The sequence below is a fragment of the Styela clava genome, chromosome 11 (genome assembly GCF_964204865.1).
Source record: "Styela clava chromosome 11, kaStyClav1.hap1.2, whole genome shotgun sequence".
Classification (NCBI taxonomy): Eukaryota; Metazoa; Chordata; class Ascidiacea; order Stolidobranchia; family Styelidae; genus Styela; species Styela clava.
In genome coordinates, this window is record NC_135260.1 from 2,989,391 (window position 1) to 3,014,529 (window position 25,139).

The window sequence follows — 25,139 nt, forward strand, 5'->3', positions numbered from 1 at the left end:
ATAACAATTCAATCAGGTCGTGCCATTCTAATTGGTAAGGAACGAAGATACATTTTGACAAATACGCTTCTGCAACGTTGACCAAAGTTTGACTTTCTCATTCTAGTGCAACAGTCTACCACAAACTTAGTCATTCTAAATTTTTCATTAGTATCTTTACGGTCGGGGCATAAGGATCCATAAACACAAATACATATTGAAAGGTACCAATCAATCACACTTGTGCCATAATTTTACTGTTAAATTAATATACTGCATCACAATAATTTCTTGAGAATAAAACTCATTGCATAAGGTTTGAATATAGTTGTTTGTTAAAATACACTCGTAGATTTTTAAATTCCATTAAATGAGGACATATTGTTCATTATTCAAAACAAAAGGTTTTGCGAAAACATGTCAAGATGCTCAGAAATGAGGAGACGTCAGTGGGAATATGGCAAAGATTTATATTGCAGATATTGGAATAATAGATGTCAGATATGATTTTCACACTGACGAAGAGAGTTGGTTGGTGCGTACAAGCAAAAATTTTTATTCCAATCATTTAGCACTTGGTGTTCGAATTGAGGTGGCAGTTGAGGTAACATTGGCGGCATACTAAAATTACATATTAGTAATTCCAAGCAAGCATTGATATCTGAACATTGCACTTCCAGGTAGTTCTTCGACGTTCAGATGGCTCGGTGTTTTTCGATAGAAATTGGAACGACTACGCAAAAGGATTCGGTGATCTCAAAACTGAGTTTTGGTTTGGTATGTGCATGCTATGAAGTAATAGTTCGTTTCTGAAGCAAATAGAGAAGTGGTTTATTTTTAAGAGCATTCCATTTATAGGCATAACATATCAGTTCGAATTCACTGCCACATCATACTAAATGTAAGAGATAATTAGTGATGTAAACTAACAGGCGACATATTCCGCAATATATCAGTCACTAAGGTATATTGGATATTTTTAAAATATAACAGAGCTTGTTAAATCCATCATTGTCTTTTGAAAGGCGACTTTCGTAGGTAATTTACACGTGTTTGAAGCTGCAGAATTACGTTGCTTTGAAATAAATTGATTGAACGCCAGCTACAATATTAACCAGATGTAAAAATTTACCGCGGTCCATCGTGTACAAAACTAATTCCTGGTTTTGATTGAGATTCCAAGTTGAATATGAATATAAGATGTGAATGTTATTAACCACTAATCGCTGGTATACTTATTTAGATAATCCTATTGATTTTTTCAGAAATACCCCAATTTGATCGTCATTTGTGAGATGAAACACGGATTTACAGACTAGTATTACAAAAATCTATTCTGAAATTCGCACCCTGCTTTACTTCCTCTTTTAATCAGAATTATTTTATATAATCCGATTTATCAATACCTAGATCCTATACTGAATATGTCGATACCACATATTGAAGCGTTGTTTATTTTAAAATGGGGAAAATCCATTCACAATGTATATATATATACTATAAATTTTTTGTTTTAGAAACTTCCGCATCGCATCATCATATGAAAAGTACAAGCTGACAATCGGAGAATATACAGGAGATTTAGGAGATATGCTTAAATACAGCGATCAAAACCCGTTTTTAACTAAAGATCATGATAATGATGATGTGTATTTTTTTAGCTGCGCTAAAATGTACAAGGGAGGATGGTGGTTTCGCGAATGCCATAAAAGCCATTTGACGGGACCGTATGTCATTGATGAAGTGGTTGATAGGAACGTTCCGGGAATGAAATGGTAATCGTGGGTAGAATCAGAAGATCAATCCTACTCAATCAAGTTCGTCGAAATGATAATTAGACTTACAAAATAAGTTAGGTTCATACAAATTGTACATTAGTTGCACCTCACCAAGGTTTCGGGAAAATCTTGATGCATTTAGTAATTATTGTAAAATATTTTTCAAATACCCAACTTGAAACACGAATACTGTAAAATGATTGCAAATTTGTAAAATGAATGCAAATTTAGCATATAAACAATAAGACAAACTATTATTTACTGTGCTGAAATCACAGGGTAAAATTACACGATTTGTTACATAGATTACACTTGAGAATATTGACAGTTCATAAGCAAAATATTTTGAATATTCAAGCATAATCAAAATTATATAAGTGCAAAGCTGAGATATTACTTTTTGATTTCGTGTTGAACTTTATCGTAATCTTCTTATGAGATTTTCACTTTTGCAATATTTTACTACTCATATATCGATCCACTAGCTCTAATAAAAAATCGATCTTGCAAATCATACTTTGTGTTGATTATTATTCAAAATAATTTTGTCAAGACTGAGGTCGCAAAAAGCCTCAAGACAAAATTTAGTAATGAGCGAGTAGATAATTTGGAAATTTCGCAGATTATTGATAAATAATCGGTCTTGTTAGACTCGGAAAATGTTCGACTTTAGTGTGAATTTTTAGCGATGCGAACCAAAAATGTGTGTTCGCGTAATCGGGAGCCGACATTTTAAAATATAAAAAAGACAGTTAGTTATTGAGAGTATCAGCCATGCTCCAAGTTGTATTTACACCCTTGCGTTTTAAATTTTACCAATAGCGGCGCTATTAGGCTGCTGTCGGGAAGCATAAATAATCCAAAATTGTAGAATCGGAAAGATCATTCTCCGTACTTTTCTATCCCTTAGAAACATATTTAAAACGGACTCCCCGATTCGTCCACGCATGTATAAAGATATTTTAATGATAGTTTAATCAGGTGATTTGAAATGAATTACGTTTCACTTCTTGCTTTCTGACCAAACTCATACGAACAAAAACATAGGAGAGTGGGATATTGTTTTGTTCAGATAAGGAACTAAGTAGCAATTTTAACTATTTACCTTAAATTATAAATGCGGCCGTGGGATACTCCAACTATAACCCCAGAGATTGAATAATTCATGCAAAAGCTCAAATATACGGGGGAAAAAACTATTTTACAGTTTACACAAAATAATTTATTATTTCAAATTGTCCAGTCATACATTCCGACGAAATCCCGCATATCCGTATATTAGTTGTTCATGAAATCTACCACTCACTCAAACTCGACTTGTGACTAAAAAAGCGGCGACTAGAAATAAGGACTCGATTTGACTGGTAAGTCGCGATTAAGAGATTAGTGTCCAATACTGGTTATTCGCGGATCTCCCATAGCTTGTTTTGGTCACTGGTGTACTTACGAGCGTATTCCCCACACCTAGCTGCTAGAACACCGGTTTTCAACTATCTTAATCACGGAAACATTTTGAGGTGGGCCACAGATCTATTATTAATTGCTAGTGTTATTTACGTTAATTTCGATTGTAGTAACAATCAATTATGATGCTGTTTTCTGCTACTAATTGGTAATTTTCATTCTAATTATTAAAGTGTTCATTTTTGCGGAACGATTCGTTTTTCTTGTAATTTTCCCTTGCATAAAAAGTCATTGGCAAATAGAATGTTTGTGCAACAAAAGAAAGTTGGACTTTCGGACTTTCTTTTCGTTATGCTTCGACAATATGCTTCGTTAAATTCAATAATTTTTCTGACAGTAAATTAATCTTCTGACTAATACATGTCAACACCCGAATATTAATAAGGCCATAAAATGATTAGTATAGTACTATAGTATCTATTAAGAGTGTGTCGAAAGTATATTGTGCCGACATAAAGAGCGTTAAATGTATAGCAGTAGTTTAGAAAGAAGGTTTATCCATGTTGCAGCTCACAATTACACAGTTAGTCTATGTGGGTTAAGATTACCTAGTGGTATTCTTATGAAGTTCAAGTGAAATGCCTCGTCACGTAAAAAGAGAGAGAGTTGGAAGGTGTAAGGGGCGAATTGACATAACAAAAGAGAGATAGTAAATAAGGTGACCAAACAATAAACAAGATTTGTTTTTATATATTATTGGATAGCGAATATCCCCAGCCTATACATTCATCCAAGAATAGATAGCAAGTAAAAATGAAAAAAAGTGAGTCACCTTCAGTTTCATTCCGCTATACCTCAATATCCCCCATTAACAAAGACAAATTGATATATAATACTGTATGGAGATAAAATTATATATAAGTTTCGAATTACCGTAAACACATTATCAATGATTCCAAAAGTCCTCAACTGGGCCACACAGACGTACAAAAACAAAACGTTTACGTTACGCAGTAACGTAAATACATTATCAATGATTCCAAAAGTCCTCAACTCGGCCCAACATACGTACAACAAGAAAACGTATACGTTACGCATTAACGTAAACACATTATCAATAATTCCGAAAATTCCCAACTGGGGCTGACTGACGAACACCATTACGCATACGTTTCGCATAACGAAACGTTGTGTGATTTTAATGGAAGCGTTGGCTATAACTAAAGTTCGCAATATCATGCATATCTCCTACCAATGATGACCGATTATCATTAGGTCATAACTAATAAAACCTAATGATCTGGGACAGGAGTGGGCGAGCTTTTTGGACCAGGAGCCTACTCAGACTGGGGGGCCATGTAAGTAAAAAGTTACATTTAATGCACAGTATTCACAGTGTTCCAAAAGCAAAAATGGAGAACAATAAGCCTCATTCCAAAACTAAATTTAATCGCAATCTAAACAAAATCCTGATTGATTACCCAACGGACGGGATTTGGCCCGCGGTTTGTAGTTTGTTTATTTAAGGTCTAGGACCTTGGGTCCTAATGTTTTTGGCCAAAAACGGAGATGCTGATAAAGTGATAACTGACTTCATGACCAAATTGGGCACTGTTGTATGTGAACCATGTTAGGGTGAGGCCATAATTTATTCCGATTTTCCTCATTTTAGTTCTATTACGAGTTCGGGCACTGTCTGTGTTAGCCAAGTGAATATCCCCAGCCTATAGGTTTTAGTTCCTTTACACAGCTTGATGTAAAATAGGCGATCAAAATTAGTTACCTCCATATTGGTACACAATGTACGCATATTTCTGGAGCGCCCAAAATTGAAATTGTAAAGGGACTTTATGGACACCCGTATAAATACCATACTTAACAGCAAACATGTTTTTACATTATGATCTAGCGTTTAATTGTACACTACTATCATTATATGCAATCTCAGTCGCGCAGATTAATACAACCGGATTTTTATATGCCCTCACATACTTTGCGTTTTTAGTTAATTTGCTCACTTATTTACATTTACTTCTCTACGTGTTTGCTTTGCAATTTTCGTCGTTATGTCGGAATCTCTCATTCGTCATTATTTACTACATTATGCACGTTTATCTCTGTGTTTACCACCAAAATATTGCTTTAGACGTGAAGGCTTTACAAAGAGCTTCTGAAGCAGAGTAGATAATTTTGTTTGTATTTGCGGTTGTTTGAGAGCTATGCCCACTCTAGAATATATCTGATATGTTGATTTCACATTTCCGACTAAAAGGGACGAATTTTGAATAATAGCGTAAAACGTATTATTTAAAATAATATTGATTACTGATTATAGTACCTCCATATAGTTAGTAAACTTCCAAATCTTGAATTTTAAAAATAATTTGTAAACGCAACAATTTTGTTATAAACGAAAGACATCGCCGCTTTGACGTAATCAGTTTTCTGTTTTTTTTCGATTGGAATAGGGATTAGTTACACATGTAGAATAATACGAGTGCCGCAATTGGGTCATCGGTGGCCACACGATTGGTAAACAATCAGAACGTATGTAAATTCGTAATACGCGATATTTAGCACTGATTCACCCTGTTTTGTTGTTATTATCGACTTTCCCTTTATTGCTGGCGTAATCCTAGTCTAAAACTGAATTTATTTCGGAATTTTATTCATTCTCGTCTTATCAGAAAAAGTATTGTTATACCGAACTTACAGTAGAATTTGGGGGGTCAGATAGTAAATTGAAGTTTTGATATAACCTTACTTGGACTATATATGCAACATGGGAGTTCCCTACATGTCAGTGGTTTAATGTGTAGAGACTTGTTAAGAGCGAACTTACGAATATTTTAAATTTATGATTGTAAGAAGTGAAAATTGGTTGTTTATTAGACTATTTACTTTTTACTTGGAAAATATATTTTGAATAATTTTTACAACAAGTGGGAATACATTTATGTAGTTCCTAGGTGGACGAGTCTTCCAAATAGTCAAAAATAATTAGGCAGATTCATAATTCAAAAATCATCGCAAACTGGTAACTAACTAGTATTACACTAGCAAACAACTACGCGTTTGTTTTTAACTATTCACGTAATAGCCGTTGTATATCATAGACTGCGGGTCATGCTTGGAAATGGACTAAACTTGGACCAAACTTTCAAAAAATTGATGGACTGTTTGCGATAGTGTGTTTACGTCATATGCACGAGTTGACAGTCCGAAAGAAAAAGGCACGAGACAGAAAAGCTTATGAAAGGCTATTTTTTCACCGTCACAATTCTTTTAGTCTGTTGAACTTTGCGCTCTAAGCGTATTTTAGTTAAATATGCTAAGTTGTAAAAACCAGTAATCCTCAAGTGATTTTCATAATTTAATAATACTATTTGAGAACTTTGCGCTCCAGTGGTTACATATAGCAGATATATCCGAATTTTCGTTTCGGGACAAGAGTTTAGCCAGCCTAATTTTTTTCCGTGGGGGGGGGGGGGGGCATCTACGCTTATGTAATGCGCAACACTGATTTAAGTCAATTTTGTTTAACAGTTTGTCATAATTTTTGTCCGGAAGACTTATTTGTAGATTTTCTTCACGTCTATGGGGAGTTATTGAACTTGAAAAACTACGCTTAAAATATCAGTTACTTCTAAACAGAGGAATGAATTATCATGGCACAGGTGTACTCGAGATTTAAGAAAAAAAAATTGTACAAAGGTATCCTATGCCATCGATAATGTAGGGAAATATGCGCTAAAACATGAACAATGCCATTTAATTAATTGAGTTATTTCATTTATTTTCAAAACACGGTTTTTCAGAGATATATATCGGGGTTTGTTTTTATGAGTTTTTCATGGTGTTGAATTCAAATCATGGACTCGATAACAGTCTTGACTTATGAAGCTAGCTTTCACGGCACGGCGATTTTTTTTAGAATTTAGTGAATATCATGGAAAAAATCTGCTATGAGGTGATGGCTAATTTTCCACGATTTTATTGCAGCGAATAAACAGTAAAAAGTGAGTTTTATCATAAAATACCGGCAAACCTTAGCCGGCATAAAATTTAGCGAATGGATTCCTATGAAATGGGAAAATCTGGAAGTGGATCCTACAAAAAAACTGGTCTGAGCAGAAATGCGGTAAGTCTTTAGATCATTGTTTCCCAACCTATGGGTCGCGACCCAAATCTGAGTCGCCTAGAAATCTTCTTAGTTCGCTTTTTTTTTAAATCATATTCATGTTTTCGATTATGGCAAAAAAATAGAAGCATTTAAAAGTATTCAACTTGAAATACGAATACTGTAAAATGGGCGCTTCAGAAGTATGTGTACCAATATGGAAATTAACTAGTTTGTTTTGCCTACTTTAAATCAAGTTGTGTATAGAGACTGAAACCTATAAGCAGGAGTCTATTCACTTGGCTTACACAGACAGTCCCGAAATCGTAATAGAACTAAAATAAGGAATCGGTATAAAATTTTGGCCTAACCCTAACCTGGTACACATACTTCGGAAGTACCGTTAAATGATAATATTTTTACTGCTAATTTGACATATAAACAATAAGACAGACTATAATTTATTGTGTTGAAATTTCAGGGGACCAGCAAAATAACACAATTTGTGACATAGAATATAATCGAGAATATTGGCAATTCAGAAACGAAGTATTTTGAATATTTAGGAGAAATCAATATTATAGACATGCAAAGCTGAAATATATTTTTTGATTATGTGTTGAACATTATTTTAATCCTGCTTCTTATCAGATTTTATCTTTGCAATATTTTACTACTTATATCAATCAATGAGCTCTAATAAAAATTTGCGTTTCAAATTATAATTTGTGTTGATTATTCGAAATAATTCTGTGAAGAATATGGGCAATATTTAGTGATTAGCATGTAGATTCTTCGTAGATTCATGGATTCAGACTCAATTTTGCTGTTAGTTGGAAAGTGTAAAACATCGTAGTATGAGTTTGTAGGCACGCTAAGGCCAAAATTTGGATTTTGTTTACTTGGTGTTCGCGTAATTGGAAGCTGACATATTTGTTAATACAAAACCCAAAGGCCGTTACCTATTGATACTGGCTGCCTATGCTCTAAGAGTCGGAATTGTATTTACATTCCATTTCAGTATTATTCATTCCTATAAAACAGAAGATCTGCCGACGTTTCAAGGTCGTTGATCGTGACAGTACCAGTTTATATTTTGCAAATAATTATTTATTACTATAAAACCAGAAGAAATACTAGATGTAAAGATGTTTCCGTTTTCGTTTTTGATTTCTGACGATAAAGGCGCTATTGAGCTGCTGTCAGAAGATTAAAAAATGAATGTTTATAAGCATAAATATTCTCTAAATGCAGAATCGTGATGATCCGTCTCAGTACTTTACTATACCTTGGAAACACATCAAAATGGGGTCTCCGATTCGTTCATGCACGCATGAAGATATTTTTACAAGGTGATTCGAAAAGAAATAAAGGTTAAAAATCTTCATCATGTTCCACTGCTTTCTTTCTGACCGACCTCACATCAACTTTTGAATAATGTACCAGACTGAATTTTTGCGAGAAGAATTTCGGAGAGTGGGATATGGCTTTGTCCAGACATAGAACTAAGTAAAAGTTTCATCTATATTATTAAAGTGCTGTCGCAGGCTACGTTACCCCAGCTATTGAACAATTGTCGCTCCCGAAGTATGTGCATCAAGATGGCGCACAACCTGAACCCTAACCTGGTACACTTACAATGTTCAGGTTGTGCGCCATCTTGGTGCACCTACTTCTGAGGGTCCGAATAATTCATGGAGCACAATTTTGCCAAAAATATAGGGAAAAAATAGTTTACGCGAAACAACTCTACAGTTTTGTTTTTAAATTGTTCTGGTATGGATTTGGACAAAAATCCGCATATCCAACGATAAAATGCTTTGCTAGTATATTACTTAAAGTAAAATTATTCACAAGAAATTCTGAAGTGCACTTATACGCAGAAGTCTGTCGAAGCGAATAAAAACGGAACCAAGACAGCGATTGGAGGGCGCCGACTTATCGATCTTCCGCAAAAAAAAATATTTAATTAATTAATAACTTGCTAATTATACGACATAATTCATTCAAAATCAATAGGCTTTCGGTCCGAGATATGATGAATGCACATGCAAAATTTGGAGCAGATTCAACCTAGTTTTCGTGAGATATTGCGTGACATACGAAAGTGTCTGACAGACAGACCAACAGACAAATACCTATCAACATACTTACCGATCAAGATCGATAAGTAACAAGGGCGGTTATTTGCAAACTAGACTCGAAGTCGTCTATCCGCGACTCGAGACTCGAAGAAAAAGTTTAGCGTTGAAAAATCTACTAGGACTCGGACTCGACTTGTAACTCAAAAAACTAGCGACTTGAATTGGGACTCGGGGTTCAAAGACTTGTGTCCAATACTGGTTATTTTCTTATAGTTTGTTAAAGTCAGTAGTGTATTTACAAGCGTATTTCTAACGCCTAGTTGTTAGATCCTAGTAAAAGTGCATTTCATTTCCGTTATTATTCGGCTAATATGCGTTCTTAAATTTAATAACCATCCTAGCAGTACATTAATCTTATGACAAATGCATCTCAACACCCGAATAATAATAGGGCAATAAAATTTTTGTGTAGCCTTATAAAATCAATTAAGAAAGTATTATGAAAGTATAGTATGCCGACATGAAGAGCTCGAGATGTTTAGCAGTAGTTTGGCAAGTTGGATTATCCATGTTCTGGTTTACGATTAGACAGTTAGTCTATGCTATGTAGTGTTGTGTATTATGTATCGAAATTCAGTGAAGTTCCAGTGAAATATCTCACCACCAAGATAGAGAAGTGATAAGCGAAAAAAGAGAGAGTAAATAAGTTGACCAAACAAAAAACATGATGGTTCTTATATTTATTCGAATAGCATGACTTCTGTCTTTAAACAATTGTGTCTATTTGAGAGAAAGATGAAACAATAAAGCTTATTCAAACAGCGTGTGGTGTTTTTTCGCTTACTTCCGCCTTTGATTGTAAGCTTCCCATTCCACATAAAGATGCAAGATAGTGGACACGAAACGAAATTCATTCACCTCCAGTTTCATCGCGCAATACCCAAGAACTACCCATATAACAAATTGCTATATATAGATTAAAGTTGCGCAATACCGAAACACGTTCCCAATAATTCCTAATGTCCTCAATTCGGCGCACGGACGCTTCAGACCAGAGTGTGTATTATTATATACACTATTGCCTCCTTCGTTGTGCTATATTAAAATAGGAGCGTTGGCTATAACTAAAGTCCGCGATGTCATACATATTCCTACCGCTGATGACCTATTTTTGACCAAACTCGGGGATGTTCAACTATTAGTTATATAAATACCACACGCGTAACCTTAACAGCAAACGTCATATGTTGATGCCATTTACTTGTGCACTACTAATTCAGTCGCACTGATTGAGACTTTTTCCAAATACTTTTATTTACTCTCCGATGCAAGTTATTTTGCTTATTTTATTGAATTTACGTCTACTTGTTTGCTTTGCAGTTTTCGCCGTTACGCTGGAATCTCTCATTCGTCATTATTTACAGCAATATGCACGTTATCTTACTGTTTACCCCCAAAATACTGCTTCCAGACGGCGTTACAAAGGGCTTTAAAACAGAGTATGGAATTTTGTTTGCATTTGGAGTTTGAAAGCTATGTCCGCCTATAATATTTGACATGATGTGTTTACATTTCCTCTCTTAAAAGGACGAAATATTACTGATTATAGTACTATTATGCACCATTTGCGAATTGGCCATTTGAAATTCGGTGAACCTCCAAATCTTAATTTCTAAAGAGGTTATGATTTGGAAACGCAACAATTTTGTGTTAAACAAATGACGTCACCACTTTGACGCAATCAATTTTCAGTTTTCTTCGAGTTGAGTAGGGATTAGGTAAAGATGCAGAATAATAAGAATGCGGCAAATGGGTCATCGGTGGCCACAGGGTGGGTAAGAAACAGGAAAATTTATGAATTCGTAATACGTGATCATTAGCACTGATTCACCCTGTTCTGTTGTTGTTGTCGATATGCCCCTTATTGCTTGCGTAAAACTAGTCTAGAATTTCATTTTTTTTCGGAATTTTATTCATCTTCGTCTGATCAGGAAATGTATTGGTATACTGTACTTAAATTAGAATTTGGGCCTTGAATAGTAAATGGAAGTTTGAATATAACCTCACTTAGACTATATGCAACATGGGAGTTCCCTACATGTCAGTGGTTTAATGCGTAGAAATTTGTTAAGATCGAACTCACGAATATTTTATATCTATGGATGTAAGAAGTGAAAATTCGTTCTTTCTTAGTCTATTTACTTCATATTTATTTCAATTATTTTTAATAAAAGTAGGGGTTCGTTTCTGTGACTCCCAGGTCAACGTACCTGCTCAATTGTCAAAAACAGTTAAACAGATTCATGATTCAACAATCACCTCAATCTGGGTCGGTGTAATTCTACTCAATCACTATCCAGCAAGGTACCAGCAAACAATGATGCGTTTGTTTTGTAACTCTTCATCTATTAGCGGTGTATAACACAATCATGCTTGAAAATCGCATCAACTTTCAAAAATTCGATTGACTGGGACACTGTGTTTACGTCATATGCACGAGTTGGCAGTCCGAAAGAAAAAGGCAGGAGGAGACAACATAATTTATGAAAGGCTATTTGTTTGCCGTACCAATTCGTTTTCGCTGTCAATCTTTGCGCTGTAATCGTATTTCAGTTTTAATATTGCTAGGTTGTGAAAACCAGTTGTCCTCAAGTGATGTTCAGAAGTTATTTTGCGCGTCAGAGGTGGCTTGTAACAGATATATCAATACTTTCTCAAATTTCAGGTTCGGGTTTGGGGACTTTGATTTAAATAATTTCTGTATGACTATGACTATAGTTTGTCATAATTTTGGTCCAACGAATTTATTTGTATTTTATTCACGTTGGTGTTACGATAAGTTCAGTCAAATGAACAATGGAAAAAAAAACTACGCTGAAAATAACAGTACTTATGAAGGAATTAACATAGGAAAGGTGTTATAGTGAGACCTAACAAGGATTCGAGAAAAAAACTGTCATCGATTATGTAAAAGCGATAAACCCAGCCAAACAGGAACAATACCATTCAATTAATTAAGGTATTTCATTTATTTTCAAAACACGGTCTTTCAGTAGTACGTGGGTTTCGGGGTTTGTTTTTATGATTTTTTCATGGTGTTAAATTCAAATCATGGACTCGATAACAGTTTTGACTTACGAAGCTAGCTTTCACGGCACGGCGAAAATTTTTAAGAATTCTGCGAATAATATGGAAAAAATCTGCTATGACGTGATGGGTAATTTTCTACGATTTTATTGCAGCGAATGAACAGTAAAAGGTGAATTTTATCTAAAAATACCGCCAAACCTTAGTTGGCATAAAATTTAGCAAATGGATTCCTATGAAATGGGAAAATCTGGGAGTGGATCCTACAAAAAAGATGGACTGAGTAGAAATGCGGTAAGTTCTTTAGATCAGAGTTTCCCAACCTATGGGTTGCAACGCAAAACTGAGTCGCCTATGAATCTTCTTCGGTCGCTTGTTTTCTTAAAAACCTCAAGTTGATTTTATTTTTTATTTGGTAACGAAATGTTGCTCAATAGTAGGGTTAGGCCATAATTTCAAGTACAAATACTACGTGAGTCACTTGGCTAGTCCACGAACTCCTAGTGGAAAGAAAATAATAAATATTGGAAAAGAATTATGGCCTAACCCTAACTTGGTACACATACTACGTTACGTTCCGTTTCAACTTTGGTATTTATTCGAAATGTGTTTCTAGATAATATACAAACGTTGACTGCCGCTGTCTCTTCCCCAGACTCAGCCTGTTTCTAAGCCTGTTTCTAGAGTTAGGCCATAATTCCAGATACAAATACTCACTTGGCTAGTCCCCGAACTAGTAATGGAATGAAAATTGGTATAGAAATCTTGCTCAATAGTAATTGTACATGTGGCACGTATCACAGCGTAAGAACTTGGCACCATCTATTGCACACGTAAAGCCTTGCCACGATTTCAAAAACTCTTCGATGGAAAACAATTGCAGCCTCTTACTTTGGGTATATGGAAAAATGAGTGTTATATAAAAATGAATATGTTTTTATCAGTAATTTGATTTAACTTGGATCCTGTATATTTGATATTTCCTATTTTTGGCAGATATTTGCAATTGTTGCCGCTGTCAGTGTTTCGATAGCCGTTGGATTGGGTGTTGGACTCGGTGTCGGACTCAACAAGGACCCGGTCATCGAATATGTATATGGTAAGTCTTTGTTTTTGGAAACTATGTATTTACTCTTGTCGCTGACTGTGAAGTTATTTTGACCCATCAAATTCATTTTATTTAAAAGTGCTCAATACCCTTTTTGAGTGGTGAAATTGATTGATTTGGGTGTCAATTTCAAATAATTCTGCGATACATTACACTGAAATTATGAGATAAGTTCATAACAAGGGGTAAAAGTAATATATGATTTCGTAAAGCGTACGATATTCATTACAAATGTATATGCCATGCACTCGGTCTTTTCCGATTTGATGACTGAAATATCGCATAAGTTAGATTACTTTACTGATTCGTGAATGTGTATTTAGTCACGTCGACTCCAAAGCAACCTCCTAAAGAATCCACTACAGTTACAACCACCACGGAAGCCCCACCATCAGGTATGCAAACTAGAATTAGTGTATACTGAGAGAGCAGTAATATTTTTTATTTATTTGGTCTATTTATACGGCCTTCGCTTCTAACAAGACTCTGCACAAGCTAATCACAAAACAAATTACTTTTTAGTCTATTTATTGTGTGTGTTCCGTTACCTTACTACTTTATTATGTTGCGCGGGACATGCGGGTAATAAAACCAACTGTCATATCACTCAGGTGAGGATTGCTTTTAAGCGGAGAATTGCGACTTGAATTGTACATAAAAACCTCGTTTGACATGGGCGAGACTTGATACCAGCCCAAGCATTTAGTATTCTAGTTCCATGTATAGCGACCATGCATAGTCTGGGTATATAGTTTACAAAGTAGGGAAGATACATTTGTACTTTCTGAATTATAGAATTAAATAAGGGCTGCTAACAACAAAGATGAACACCGTAAAAGGCTTAAAGCTTTAGTGTATCGTAAATTCTGTTACCGGTAGTATTTAGAATACGTGTTTCCCCGAAAATAAGAACTAGCCTGAAAATAGGACCGAGCCTGGATTTTAAGAATTATTTTAATATAAGCCCTCCATTAAAATAAGACCATAGTCAATAGTGCGAAATGTTTTTGACCTAGTTTTAAAGGGAAATACGGTAGCTCACTAACTCTTTATTGACAACCTTCGATAACCCGATATTTTACGCAACAGAACTTTACTGTCAGCTCTGAGACACGGACAAATTAGTCCAGATCCTCAAAAAAATATATAAATATATATATATATAATGCCTACCTCAGTATGATTTGATATTAATCACACATGGAATAACAAACACATGGAATAACAAAATATAAACCAATATAGTAAAAACGAATTTATTAGTAGGCTCCTACTGTTCTAACAGAAGACCACCAGGGTCTGGCTAACGTTATTAATATTCCGGCTTCACCATTCCTATCCCCACTTGCTACGTCATCCAAAAATTACGTCACTACAAATCGTTATGCTACACCCAATGGAAGTACTTGTGGGTTTGTGGCGCTAAACTACACTTCAATTCGAATTCAAATCGTACTAATGTTGACTAGAATGAAGGTATCGGAAATTGGCTAGCCTACCTGTTGTATTCCTTCGATCCATTTATGAAAAGATGATTTCGGCGTGAAATTCCAAGTATATAGAAACCAGTCATTGGTAACCCATATATCCCATGCAGGTGGTTGCCACATCCCCATTTCTTGTTTATGGTATGTGTTGCTGGATTCTGCTCATTATAAATTGTCTTGATTAGGTTATTGCCCCAGCATTCTATAGTAATTCCAAATCTAACCTGACCTAGTATAAACATAATCGAGGAAAACATATCAATTAATGATAAAATAAGTATAATATAATCCTATGTACCTAAAAACAAATATCAAAACGCCTGATTCTAATCTTCTGACCTAAAAAGTACCCTAGTACGGCTTAAATTCGACAAAACCGAAAGTATTCTGAAATTACATGAAAAGACTGGTGCCAGATTTCCGCATAAAAATTATTGAAATTCTACATTCCCAATAAATATTACACAATAATGCGAGTACTTGAATGAAAATATATTGAACTTTATCACGGAAAATTATATTAGCAAAGTCTATATTATTTATATTTTCTAATAAACTTGTAAAGTTGCTATTTAGGCAACGCATTTCTGGTAGAACATATAACGCAATTTTACTTTTATGACGAAACAAATTGAATTATTGTAACGAGCTGCAGAGGTTAAAATGAGGTCGATTTTTAAGGCGTTTGTAATAATATCCCTGGCTTTGGATGAAGGCCATAATATGCTGCTCGAGTTTTAGAAATGTCAAAAAATTACGGTTTTGTGGTGTTGATTCCACATGGGAACTAGGGTTTTAAAGTAAAACTACTATTATCTCATGGAAACATCTATACAATCAAGCTTATTTGGGGGTATTTGACGTTAGGTGAGCGTTAGAAAATTCAGACTTCAGACAAATATAAAATAGCATTATAGGTTTACTCACTATATATTTGGTTATTTCCTATTTTATTTGCCCAGTGTATTTAAGCCAAAGTAAAATCTGTTATTAAGTCGTAGCGGCATATAAGAACGATTGTATGTTTCCGCCTTGACCAGTGATTGATAAATAAGGTATAGGCCAGGCTGGTTCAATCCCTGGCCCGCGGACTACATGTGGCCCGCCGCTTCATTATCTGTGGCCCGCATCACATTCGGAGAGTAATCAAAAAAACGCATTTTGTGTTGTTTCGTCATAAAATTAATCAGAAAAATCTTTCGAGATTTTGTCATCACTAATGTCACTGAATTAAATAGTGTTATTACTAGCTAAGAAAACTGGCGAAGTTGAATGATGTGCTTGGCATTCTAAATTGTTATCTGGCTTTATAACTTTTTGGTCGGGAATATATGCTAACAATATAGGCATCATAGAAAACTAAAAATCGAATACGGATTCTATTAGCCTAGAATGGCTATACCTAATAACTATGTGTTTGCACAATAAATGGGTTTGTTCTGTATTGCACTGTTTACTTATTATTGGCACTATTGTGGCCCGCGAACAATACAAAAATAATTTTGTGGCCCGCGGAGCCGACAACCTTGAACCACCCTGGTATAACCATTGACATGAAAAGACTACTTACGGTCGTCCCAATAACAGAGTGTTTACCACAGACTTATCAATGACTGCTTGTCCAAATCATGTTATGAGCGTATGTGGGGTCTCGACATAAACATTCCGCGCATTGCTTCATTCAATTATATTTAAAAACAAACCACATCCCTTTATTTCTTCTTTTAAAATTCGTCGGGTGTTGTTAACTCGTTTCATATAACCTTTGGACGTGGTGCCTTGCGCTAGAGAGACCCAATTAGTATTAAAATTTGAACGTGTAGGAGAGTAATTTTCTGCATGTTTATCTTTAATTAAAGCATTTTATCAGTTTTTTGCCAAATGGATAAATGTGAAACAACTCTTTGTACAGTGTATCTCAGCCGTGTTTTCGAGCGACCTAAATTTTTAGAGATTAAAATATTGTGAAATCTCGCCACTCAAGAATGTGCTCAAATACCAAGCGCCATGTGGTGCTTTTATGATCGCAAAATTAAATTAATAATAAATAAATAAATAAAAAAACAGTCATCTTCATATAGCATCCATTTCACCAAAATAGTTACACTTCATTTTTTGTCATGAGCGAGATTTTGTAATCGCGGCGTGGCTTTACTTAACATAGCAAAATAGTTTTTACGCTGTGATGCCGATTAATATTAGGCAACAGTACAATATTTTGAAATTTAGAATACACAATAAAAACCAATAGGAAATAAAATCAATGATAACTTTTAAGTTTTTGTCAAAAGAAACAAGCGACTCAAATGGATTCCAGGCGACCGAACTTTGTGCCGCGAACCGTAGGTTGGAAAACACTGGCTTGAGTACATTAGGAATGCAAATATTTTACTCCAGAGAAAAAAATATTCTCAAACTCTGGAATTTTCAAACGTGGTCCGTCGGAATAATGCTTATTTTAAACTCTAGTTATCTTTGCACCATTCCCGAGAAGATGTCTTTTCTCTCTTCCGAACAACGGCAGTAAATAAACACGGTAACCATATTCAAACAAGATTCTGCAAACATCTATAATGCGGGCTTTGTAAAATTTATTGAGGTTTGATACGAGTTTGCTCAAAATAAGGTCGTATCACCCTTTGAAGTTTTCCGGCATTTTAAAAAACTATTGCATCATTTAGAACCGTTTTCGACCATGTAATCGAACATGGCCGTTTATAAGATACCGTTATCCGGTGTTTGTCCTGTATTTATGCTATTAAAAAGACTGCACGTGCAGCATTTTAAACGTACGGGGGCCATTAAGGTTTATTGACCATTATAATTCGGATACAGCACATTGTATAACTTTGTTGCACCCGGCGTCGAATGGTATACTGGTACACTTCTGGTTTAGTCCGGTAAAACAAAATTTAACATCTTTTTAATGTAATTTTACAGCATTTGCAATGAGACATAAATTCTTACTCTTTTTCCAACACCATTTTACGAAAGCGTCGTATTACTTCATTAGGTTATACAAAAAAATTTGGTCATGTCCCTCGAACAACAAACACTAAGTTTTGCTTGCAACGCATTTTCATGGGTTATGTTATTCGCCGCGTTTAATGAAGCCAACAAACGAAAGTAGAACAATAAAGTCAACGAATTAAACAATTTACCTTTGTTCGCGCTCCTCAAAGGATCGCCAACGTTGGAAAAACAGCCTGAGTGTCTTTAGCAAAATCATGATGAAATTTTTAGTGTTGGAATTTGGGATCTTCTGTACAAAGCCCCCGTCATCCGCTCGAAAGAAAATAATAGTAATTTTCCAATTAGGGTGAGGGTTAGAAATGCAGATAATTCTTGAAATTCTCTCAAATCTCACATTGTTGCATTAGTGGCGGGAGTTTGGTACAAAGGATTGGAAGTTTTTTTTGTATAGAAATTTGAAACTTAGGCAAATTACATTATCTTGCTTACATCGATTAAGCTCGATATATTCCACCATCATACACAGTTAGGCACGACTTAGAATCGTTTAGATCTGGCGTGGGCAAACCACTGGCAAAATTCATCCCGTTTGGTAGTTCAACCCGGCCCGCCTGATGCTACCACAATCAAACTAAAACCAAATGTTTTAGTTAAAATATAGCTTAAGGAGTTTGTTGAGATTGCAATTAAATTCAGTTTTGGCACCACTTTTGCTTTTATAACACTGTAAATATTAACAGTTGGGGTTACGTGAAACTAATTACCTTTTCTTGCTCTATGCCTTTGCGCAGATGAATCCGTATACGTATAACGCAAGGATGCTATAGCAAGAGTGAAAATAACTATTCTATTCAATTCAAGAGTCTTGCTGCACGCTTACACAAATATATTTCTGTAACGTTTTGTCAGACTTCTTCAAACAAGCATTTTTCATAGTTGTGAAACGCTTGCATGAAGAAGGTTGACCTCGGTCAGACGAAACGTTACAGAAATATATTTGTGTGAAGTGTGCAGCAAGACTCTTGCATTGAATAGAACTGTAAATATTGTTCATAAAATGTAACTTTTAACGTCACACTTACACGGCCAGTCTTAGTGGGCACAATTTTGGCCTCTGGTCCAAAAACCTTGCCCGTCCCCGGCTTATATCTATTGTTGGTCGGCACATATTTAAAACATGTAGTTTATCTTTGCATTACAGCTTGTGGTAAATGATTTCGCGTCAATCGATGCCACTATGTGACCTCATAAATAAGTGCGTTACCAAATTACGAACTCATAGACAAACAAACAATAATGTCTGGTTAAATGATTTCGCGCCAACCTATGCCACTTTATGACCTCATAAATATGAGCGTTAACAAATTATGAATTAATAAACAGACAGACGATACGCATTATTTGACGTAATAATTTACAAATTGTTAACTGGCGTTTTATTTTTTTGGTCGGAAATATATGCTAACATAATAGGCTTCATAAAAAACTAAAAATTAATCTAATAGCCTAGGTTGGCAATCTGCAGTCATATCATAAACACGAGTTTAAAAAGAAGCTGACCAATTCCAATAAATTTCTGACTGGGTATGAGGGGGAAAATAACACAAAGCTTGCTTAATATGTTTGCAAGTTGTGTCAGTGACAATCAAAATGGCATTTTCTCTTCATGGCGCTTTCTTCGTTATAGAGAGTTTGAAATCTTACACTAAATCTAGATATAGTAAGATTTTTGCATGTTTCAACTTGATAAGTGACAAATGATGTTGAATGTGTTTGGATACTAAAGTAGTTTGTTTTGTATTGCACTGTTTACCTATTCTTGGCACTATTGTGGCCCGCGGACAATACAAAAATAATAATTTGGCCCGCGAGGCCGACGACCTTGGACCACCCTGATCTATAACATCTTTCACCTAAATATTTATTCAAACACTGCGATTTATGTTTATTCAAATTTATATTATTTTCACCATTGTCATTTTATTGAGTTGCCATGGAAACGGGCAAAAATATGGACTTATATAGAATACGAGCGAGTATGATCTATGTTGTAAAATAAATCTTCCATTCTTAACAGATGGGATTTCAAATCCAGAAGGAAATAAGTTATTATACTCTCAGGGTCAAATCTCGTACTGTCAATTTTGCTGAGTCAGCAATTTTGAGAAACTTGAAAAATGTAGTCTTTGAAAAATGCGGGTCCTTTTTGAGCTAATATATATCTGGAAGTAGCGGGACTTTACATTTGGTCCTATTTACATAATGTGTGTATAGTACAGGTTGTGAGACATTTTATTTATGTGGATTCATGGGTAACCTTTCTTTCTACCTCAATAAACATTAAAACGGTGTTTTGATTATTTTGCCAATTTTCAATAGGCCTGAAGTGAGTATTAAAGAAACTGGCACTCTGACTTCTGCACAAATTTTATTACTGTAAGGCTAAGCGATACTGTGCCCACCGACAAAAAGTCGCACATCCTCGGGATAGACGAAGGAAGGAATTTTATCGAAAAAGATTGGGAACCGCTGCTCAGACAAAGCATTACAGAATTAAATATATGGAATCAAATTTTTTTTATTGTCTGTCAAATAATTTGACTTTGACTTGAGACTTCGTTATGTACAAAATGTCAAAATTTCTACTCCAAAACAAAATAATTTTAAAATATGACTCCTCTCTCGATTCCAACAAAAACCACAGACCGCGAGAATTATTTTATTATGCGCGAGTACACCTAAAATACCTTTAGGTCCTGTCAGGCGAGACATATTTGTAGATGTTTTATTCATGGAATAACATGTATTTTATCTTTGCATCGTTCGTGTTAATCATTTCTCGCCAACCGCTGCCATTCTTGTGGCCTCATAAATATGTTTGTTATTAGATTAGGAAGTAATAGACAAACAGACAATACTTGGTACCGAAACATTCTTTGACGTAACAATCGATAACAATGTTTGTCAGCAATTAACTTTTATCACGGAATAATATGTTTTACAATTACCAAACAATAAAACAAACTCCCTAATAAAATGTAGGCGCCACAACAAGCACAAGTAAACTTATCAGTGGCCATATTTGAACCACGAATAAAATGCGCTTATTCGCGCGCTTTTCTTGTACGGTTAGCTTATGGGAAGCTAAAACATGATCAACGGCAACGAAATTATTATCTTCAAAACTTCCCTCCGGGAGCCACTCCTGTTACAAAAAGACTTCCGATCGGGGGTCGTTGCACCGAATAATTAATGTATTACGACACAATCGATTAGTAGAATTATTCTCCCTCCGCCGCTGTAAATATACTGTTAAAAATTTGCAGCAATGCTGTCGAAAATAGTAATTTAATAGTAATTTCAACTTGTTGAAGATGTTTTTAAATTAAATGTTTTAATTGGGCAAACCTTGAAAAGATGTCTTGAAAAAATGAGGGAAACATATATTTCTAATTTTTTAATTCTTATAGTGTTTGTACTTTTACTACAACAGAATACTTCAAAGTTTTTTTTTTCACATTTGAGTGACATATTTTCTGAGGTTTAGCACAAAATACTGTGTATTTATTATGATGGCAAAAGAAAATTCGAATCTTTTTTTCTGGACAATTTACAATTTTGCTGATTCTGAGTTTATATTGGGAGTGAACTTTTTGACTAATTTTTCAGGAATTTCGCTCCACACAAGGCTCTGTGGAAGCCGCCATAGATATACCATCAACTTCTTTTATGAAAGACCACACTGGCATTACTTATGTCCGAGGTTCCCAAACCTTCTCGATAAATTCATCATTTGTCTATTCTGGAACTTACCCCCCTCAAAGCAAAAAACTTCTTAGGGAGGAATTGCTCCCGGGTTGGGAAACGTTCATTTATGTTGCCTCTGAGTTTGTGATAATTAAAGTCAACTCTTGTGGTTTTTGTAATATGCTACAGAACAAGAATTACATACTCGCCTTATTAATAATATCAATAATTTTTACCACTTCAGGTGGAGTTTGGGAAAACTTTCGTCTTCCGTCGAATATCATTCCATCACATTATCGACTGTCTCTTCACCCGAACATGACAACTGATGACTATACGGGGACAAATGCAATTACTTTCACTGCTACAGAGGTGAGTTTTTTTTTTTTTTTTTGAGAGAGAAAATTTATTCAAAGAAAGCTCCAAGGTCATGCGTACTCACTCAAAAATGGGAACTTTTGTACAAAGATCCCCTCAAAAAAGCACCCCCACTACCGCTGTAATTTATGATAGAAAAAAAATATTGATTATTCAGTTTTGGTTAGGATGAGGGCTAGGAATGCAGATTGCACGGTAAATTCAAATTTTCAAATCGTTTCCAACTCTAACTGGAAAATTACTAATTTGTTATTTTAAAACGCGATGGGAGTGTTTTTCTCAAATCGCACAATTTTTCATTAGTAGCGGGACCTTTGTACAAAAAATCCCAGAAAGTAACACGATTGATTTCTGAGTGTAGTTTCGCGCGACCACTTAAGTTCTAAGAACGACCAAGACTATAAATAAACATAGAGTAGAAATTTGCGTTTGTAAATGTTGATTTATGCGAGGTTTACAGCAGTTCATGTCAGTACTAAGGGCCTACCCAGGGGGCTGAGGGTCGCCCCCTTTTTTGACGTGTAAACAAAGCATTATTTTGTATCAGACATAGATTTTATTGTATCTTTTGTAGCACCCCCGCCCCTCTAAAAAGTCTGGCTACGTCCCTGCTCAATACGATAGGGATACAGCAATGGTGGGTGTAGTGAATTCCACATTGCTGACATATAGGCAATTCTTTTTAGTTATCGATTTTAATCGGTAAGTATGTTGATAGGTATTTGTCTGTTTGTATATCTGTCTGTTAGATGCACGCGATATCTCATGAAAGCGAGATTGAATCTGCTCCAGATTTTGCATGTTGCATTCATCATATCTCGGACCAGAAGCCTATTGATTTTGGGCGAATTATGTCGTATATTTAACGAGTTATTAATTAATTAGTGATGGGACACAAGGTGTCACCATGGAGTAAAAGCGCTGTTTTGGGGATCTCCTAACTTTCGATCGATAAGTCTTCGGTCTCTGACCGATATTCTCGTTTTTATTTTTTGGTTAAAAAAACGCCACACGAAATCACGCAAAAATATAGAAGATTGATCTCGAGTGTAGTGCATGAAAAGATTGGTTCCAAATTGCGATGAACGCTAAACTTCTTCTTTTCTTTCAACTTCCAACTGTGGGGTTTTAAAATAATATTTGCTATCTATTACTGTTATCAAATCTGAAAAATATAAACTATTGGGTTAAAATCAACATATTTATTGAAAATTTTGTGGGTTCAAATTATTATCGGGCACCCCTTATTTGGAAAGCGTAAAGAAATCGTGGCTTTCGTCTCGTATATATTGGGAGTGAATGCGTAAATTAAACCCATAAATTACGAAAATCAAGAAAAATTATTTACCACGTAAACTCCTGTTTGTGTATGATTATACCCAGAAGCTTCAAATACCTAGGTCGTTTTGCAAAATTATTTTCTCTCTAGTTACTGGTATATGTTCCAAATGACCTGGAATATGGTTTTTGAAGGCTAACATTAAAGGGGGACTTCCGTAGTATGTGAACCAAGGTGGCGGATACCGGAACGTCGTATGTGTACCAAATTAGGGTTATGCAATAATTTTAGGTACAAATACTACGGGGGGTCACTTGGCTAGTCACCACACTCGTAATAGAACTAAAATGAGGAAAATTGAAATAAAGTTATGCCCTCTTTAACATGGTACACATAATACATTCCGGTGTCCGCCATCTTGGTTCACATATCACGGGAGTACCCATTAAATTGGTAAAACACAAGGTGCATAAAGTAAACGGAGGCGTTTATTTGCACAAGTATCGTTTCGAGGTCAACCGTTTTTTCAATTTATTTTTAACTTGCCAGTTGACATTTCTGCAAACACATACACCAAAACAAACAGTAGTAAATACTAATGTGTGTTTAAACAAGAGAACAAAGCTTTATTGTATGGTCGCGGAAATCGTATGACAAATATCGACACTCAGCACAATTCTTATAGCCGCATTGTATGTATGTATGTATGTATGTATGTATGTATGTATGTATGTATGGGCAAACTACGGCCCGCGGGCCAAATCCGGTCCGTTCGGTGATTCAATCTGGCCCGCCTAATGCTGTCATAAATTTCTGCTTTTAACCAATTCTACATGCACTAAATAGTTGTTGTTATTAAAATCTATATCGTGTAACACTTTAAACAAAATTCTGTTCATAAAATGTAACTTGTTACGGCACACTTATATGACCCGCAAGTCTAGAGGAGAAATTTTTTTGGCCCCAGACTCCAAAACCTTTCCCACCCCTGGATTATAGACTGTTATATCAGTGGTTCTCAACTCTATTATATTTTGTTGCACAAAAAATTCTGTGACATTTTTTTTTCATGCGAGGGGAAAACTTCAAGAAAAACAAAAAATTCTTTCCGCAAAGAAAATTACCATTTACTAGCAAAAAAAAACGGTACTCTGGAAGTATGTGTACCAGGTTGGGGTTGGGTCTCAATTTTATTCCGATTTCCATATTTTAGGTCTATTACGAGTTCGGGACCGTCTGTGTTAGCCAAGTGCATATATCCCCTGTCCATAGGTTTCGGTCCCTTTACACAACTTAATGCAAAAATATGCGAAAAAAATTAGTTATCTCCATATTGGTATGCTCACTTCTGGAGCGCCAAAAAACAGCTTTATCATTCATTTCTAATACAATCAAATTTAATTAGTTTATCACTTGTAAGAAACAATTTTTTTTTTCAGGCAACGGACGTAGTGATCTTTCACGCCCACAGAACCTTGAACATAACTTCAGTTCAGATTCAGAAAGACAACGCAGGCACATTGGAAGATATTGAGATTAAAAGAGAGTTCCGGTATCCGGACAACGAATTTTATGTTGTGCAAACTGTAGACAACATGGCTGCAGGTGCGTTTTATTTTGAATTTTTTAAATTCAAATTCTTTTTATTTAAATTTACTCAAAGGAAAGTCACTTGCACCCTCCCTCAGATGAGTAAAATGAGACTGATCTCTGGG

At 35.3% G+C, this 25,139-nt stretch overlaps 2 protein-coding genes across 2 annotated transcripts in view; both read left to right on the forward strand.

Moving 5' to 3' along the window:
* The first annotated feature begins 436 nt into the window (after positions 1–436).
* LOC144429779 (ryncolin-4-like) lies at positions 437–1,758 on the forward strand. The gene is made up of 4 exons (XM_078117982.1): positions 437–583; positions 660–756; positions 1,245–1,269; positions 1,497–1,758. Exons 1-4 carry the CDS (start codon positions 437–439, stop codon positions 1,756–1,758), a joined length of 531 nt encoding a protein of 176 aa, XP_077974108.1.
* A 10,444-nt stretch (positions 1,759–12,202) lies between these two features.
* The window catches only part of LOC120347412 (aminopeptidase A-like), a 34,637-nt gene continuing 21,700 nt past the window's right edge, over positions 12,203–25,139 (forward strand). The window contains exons 1-6 of the mRNA XM_039417373.2: positions 12,203–12,384; positions 12,608–12,746; positions 13,449–13,551; positions 13,884–13,955; positions 22,012–22,139; positions 24,864–25,029. Coding sequence (XP_039273307.2) covers positions 12,678–12,746; positions 13,449–13,551; positions 13,884–13,955; positions 22,012–22,139; positions 24,864–25,029 — 538 coding nt within the window. The 5' untranslated portion in view covers positions 12,203–12,384; positions 12,608–12,677. The remainder of the gene's footprint in view (positions 12,385–12,607; positions 12,747–13,448; positions 13,552–13,883; positions 13,956–22,011; positions 22,140–24,863; positions 25,030–25,139) is intronic.

What these genes read in the sequence shown, in the direction of transcription:
- LOC144429779 (XM_078117982.1), top strand. Translation starts at nt 437, where the DNA reads ATGGCAAAGATTTATATTGCAGATATTGGAATAATAGATGTCAGATAT. An exon ending in GAATTGAGGTGGCAGTTGAG is followed by an intron (nt 584 to 659) that starts GTAACATTGGCG and finishes TTGCACTTCCAG; the next exon opens with GTAGTTCTTCGACGTTCAGA. An exon ending in CCCCAATTTGATCGTCATTT is followed by an intron (nt 1,270 to 1,496) that starts GTGAGATGAAAC and finishes TTTTTGTTTTAG; the next exon opens with AAACTTCCGCATCGCATCAT.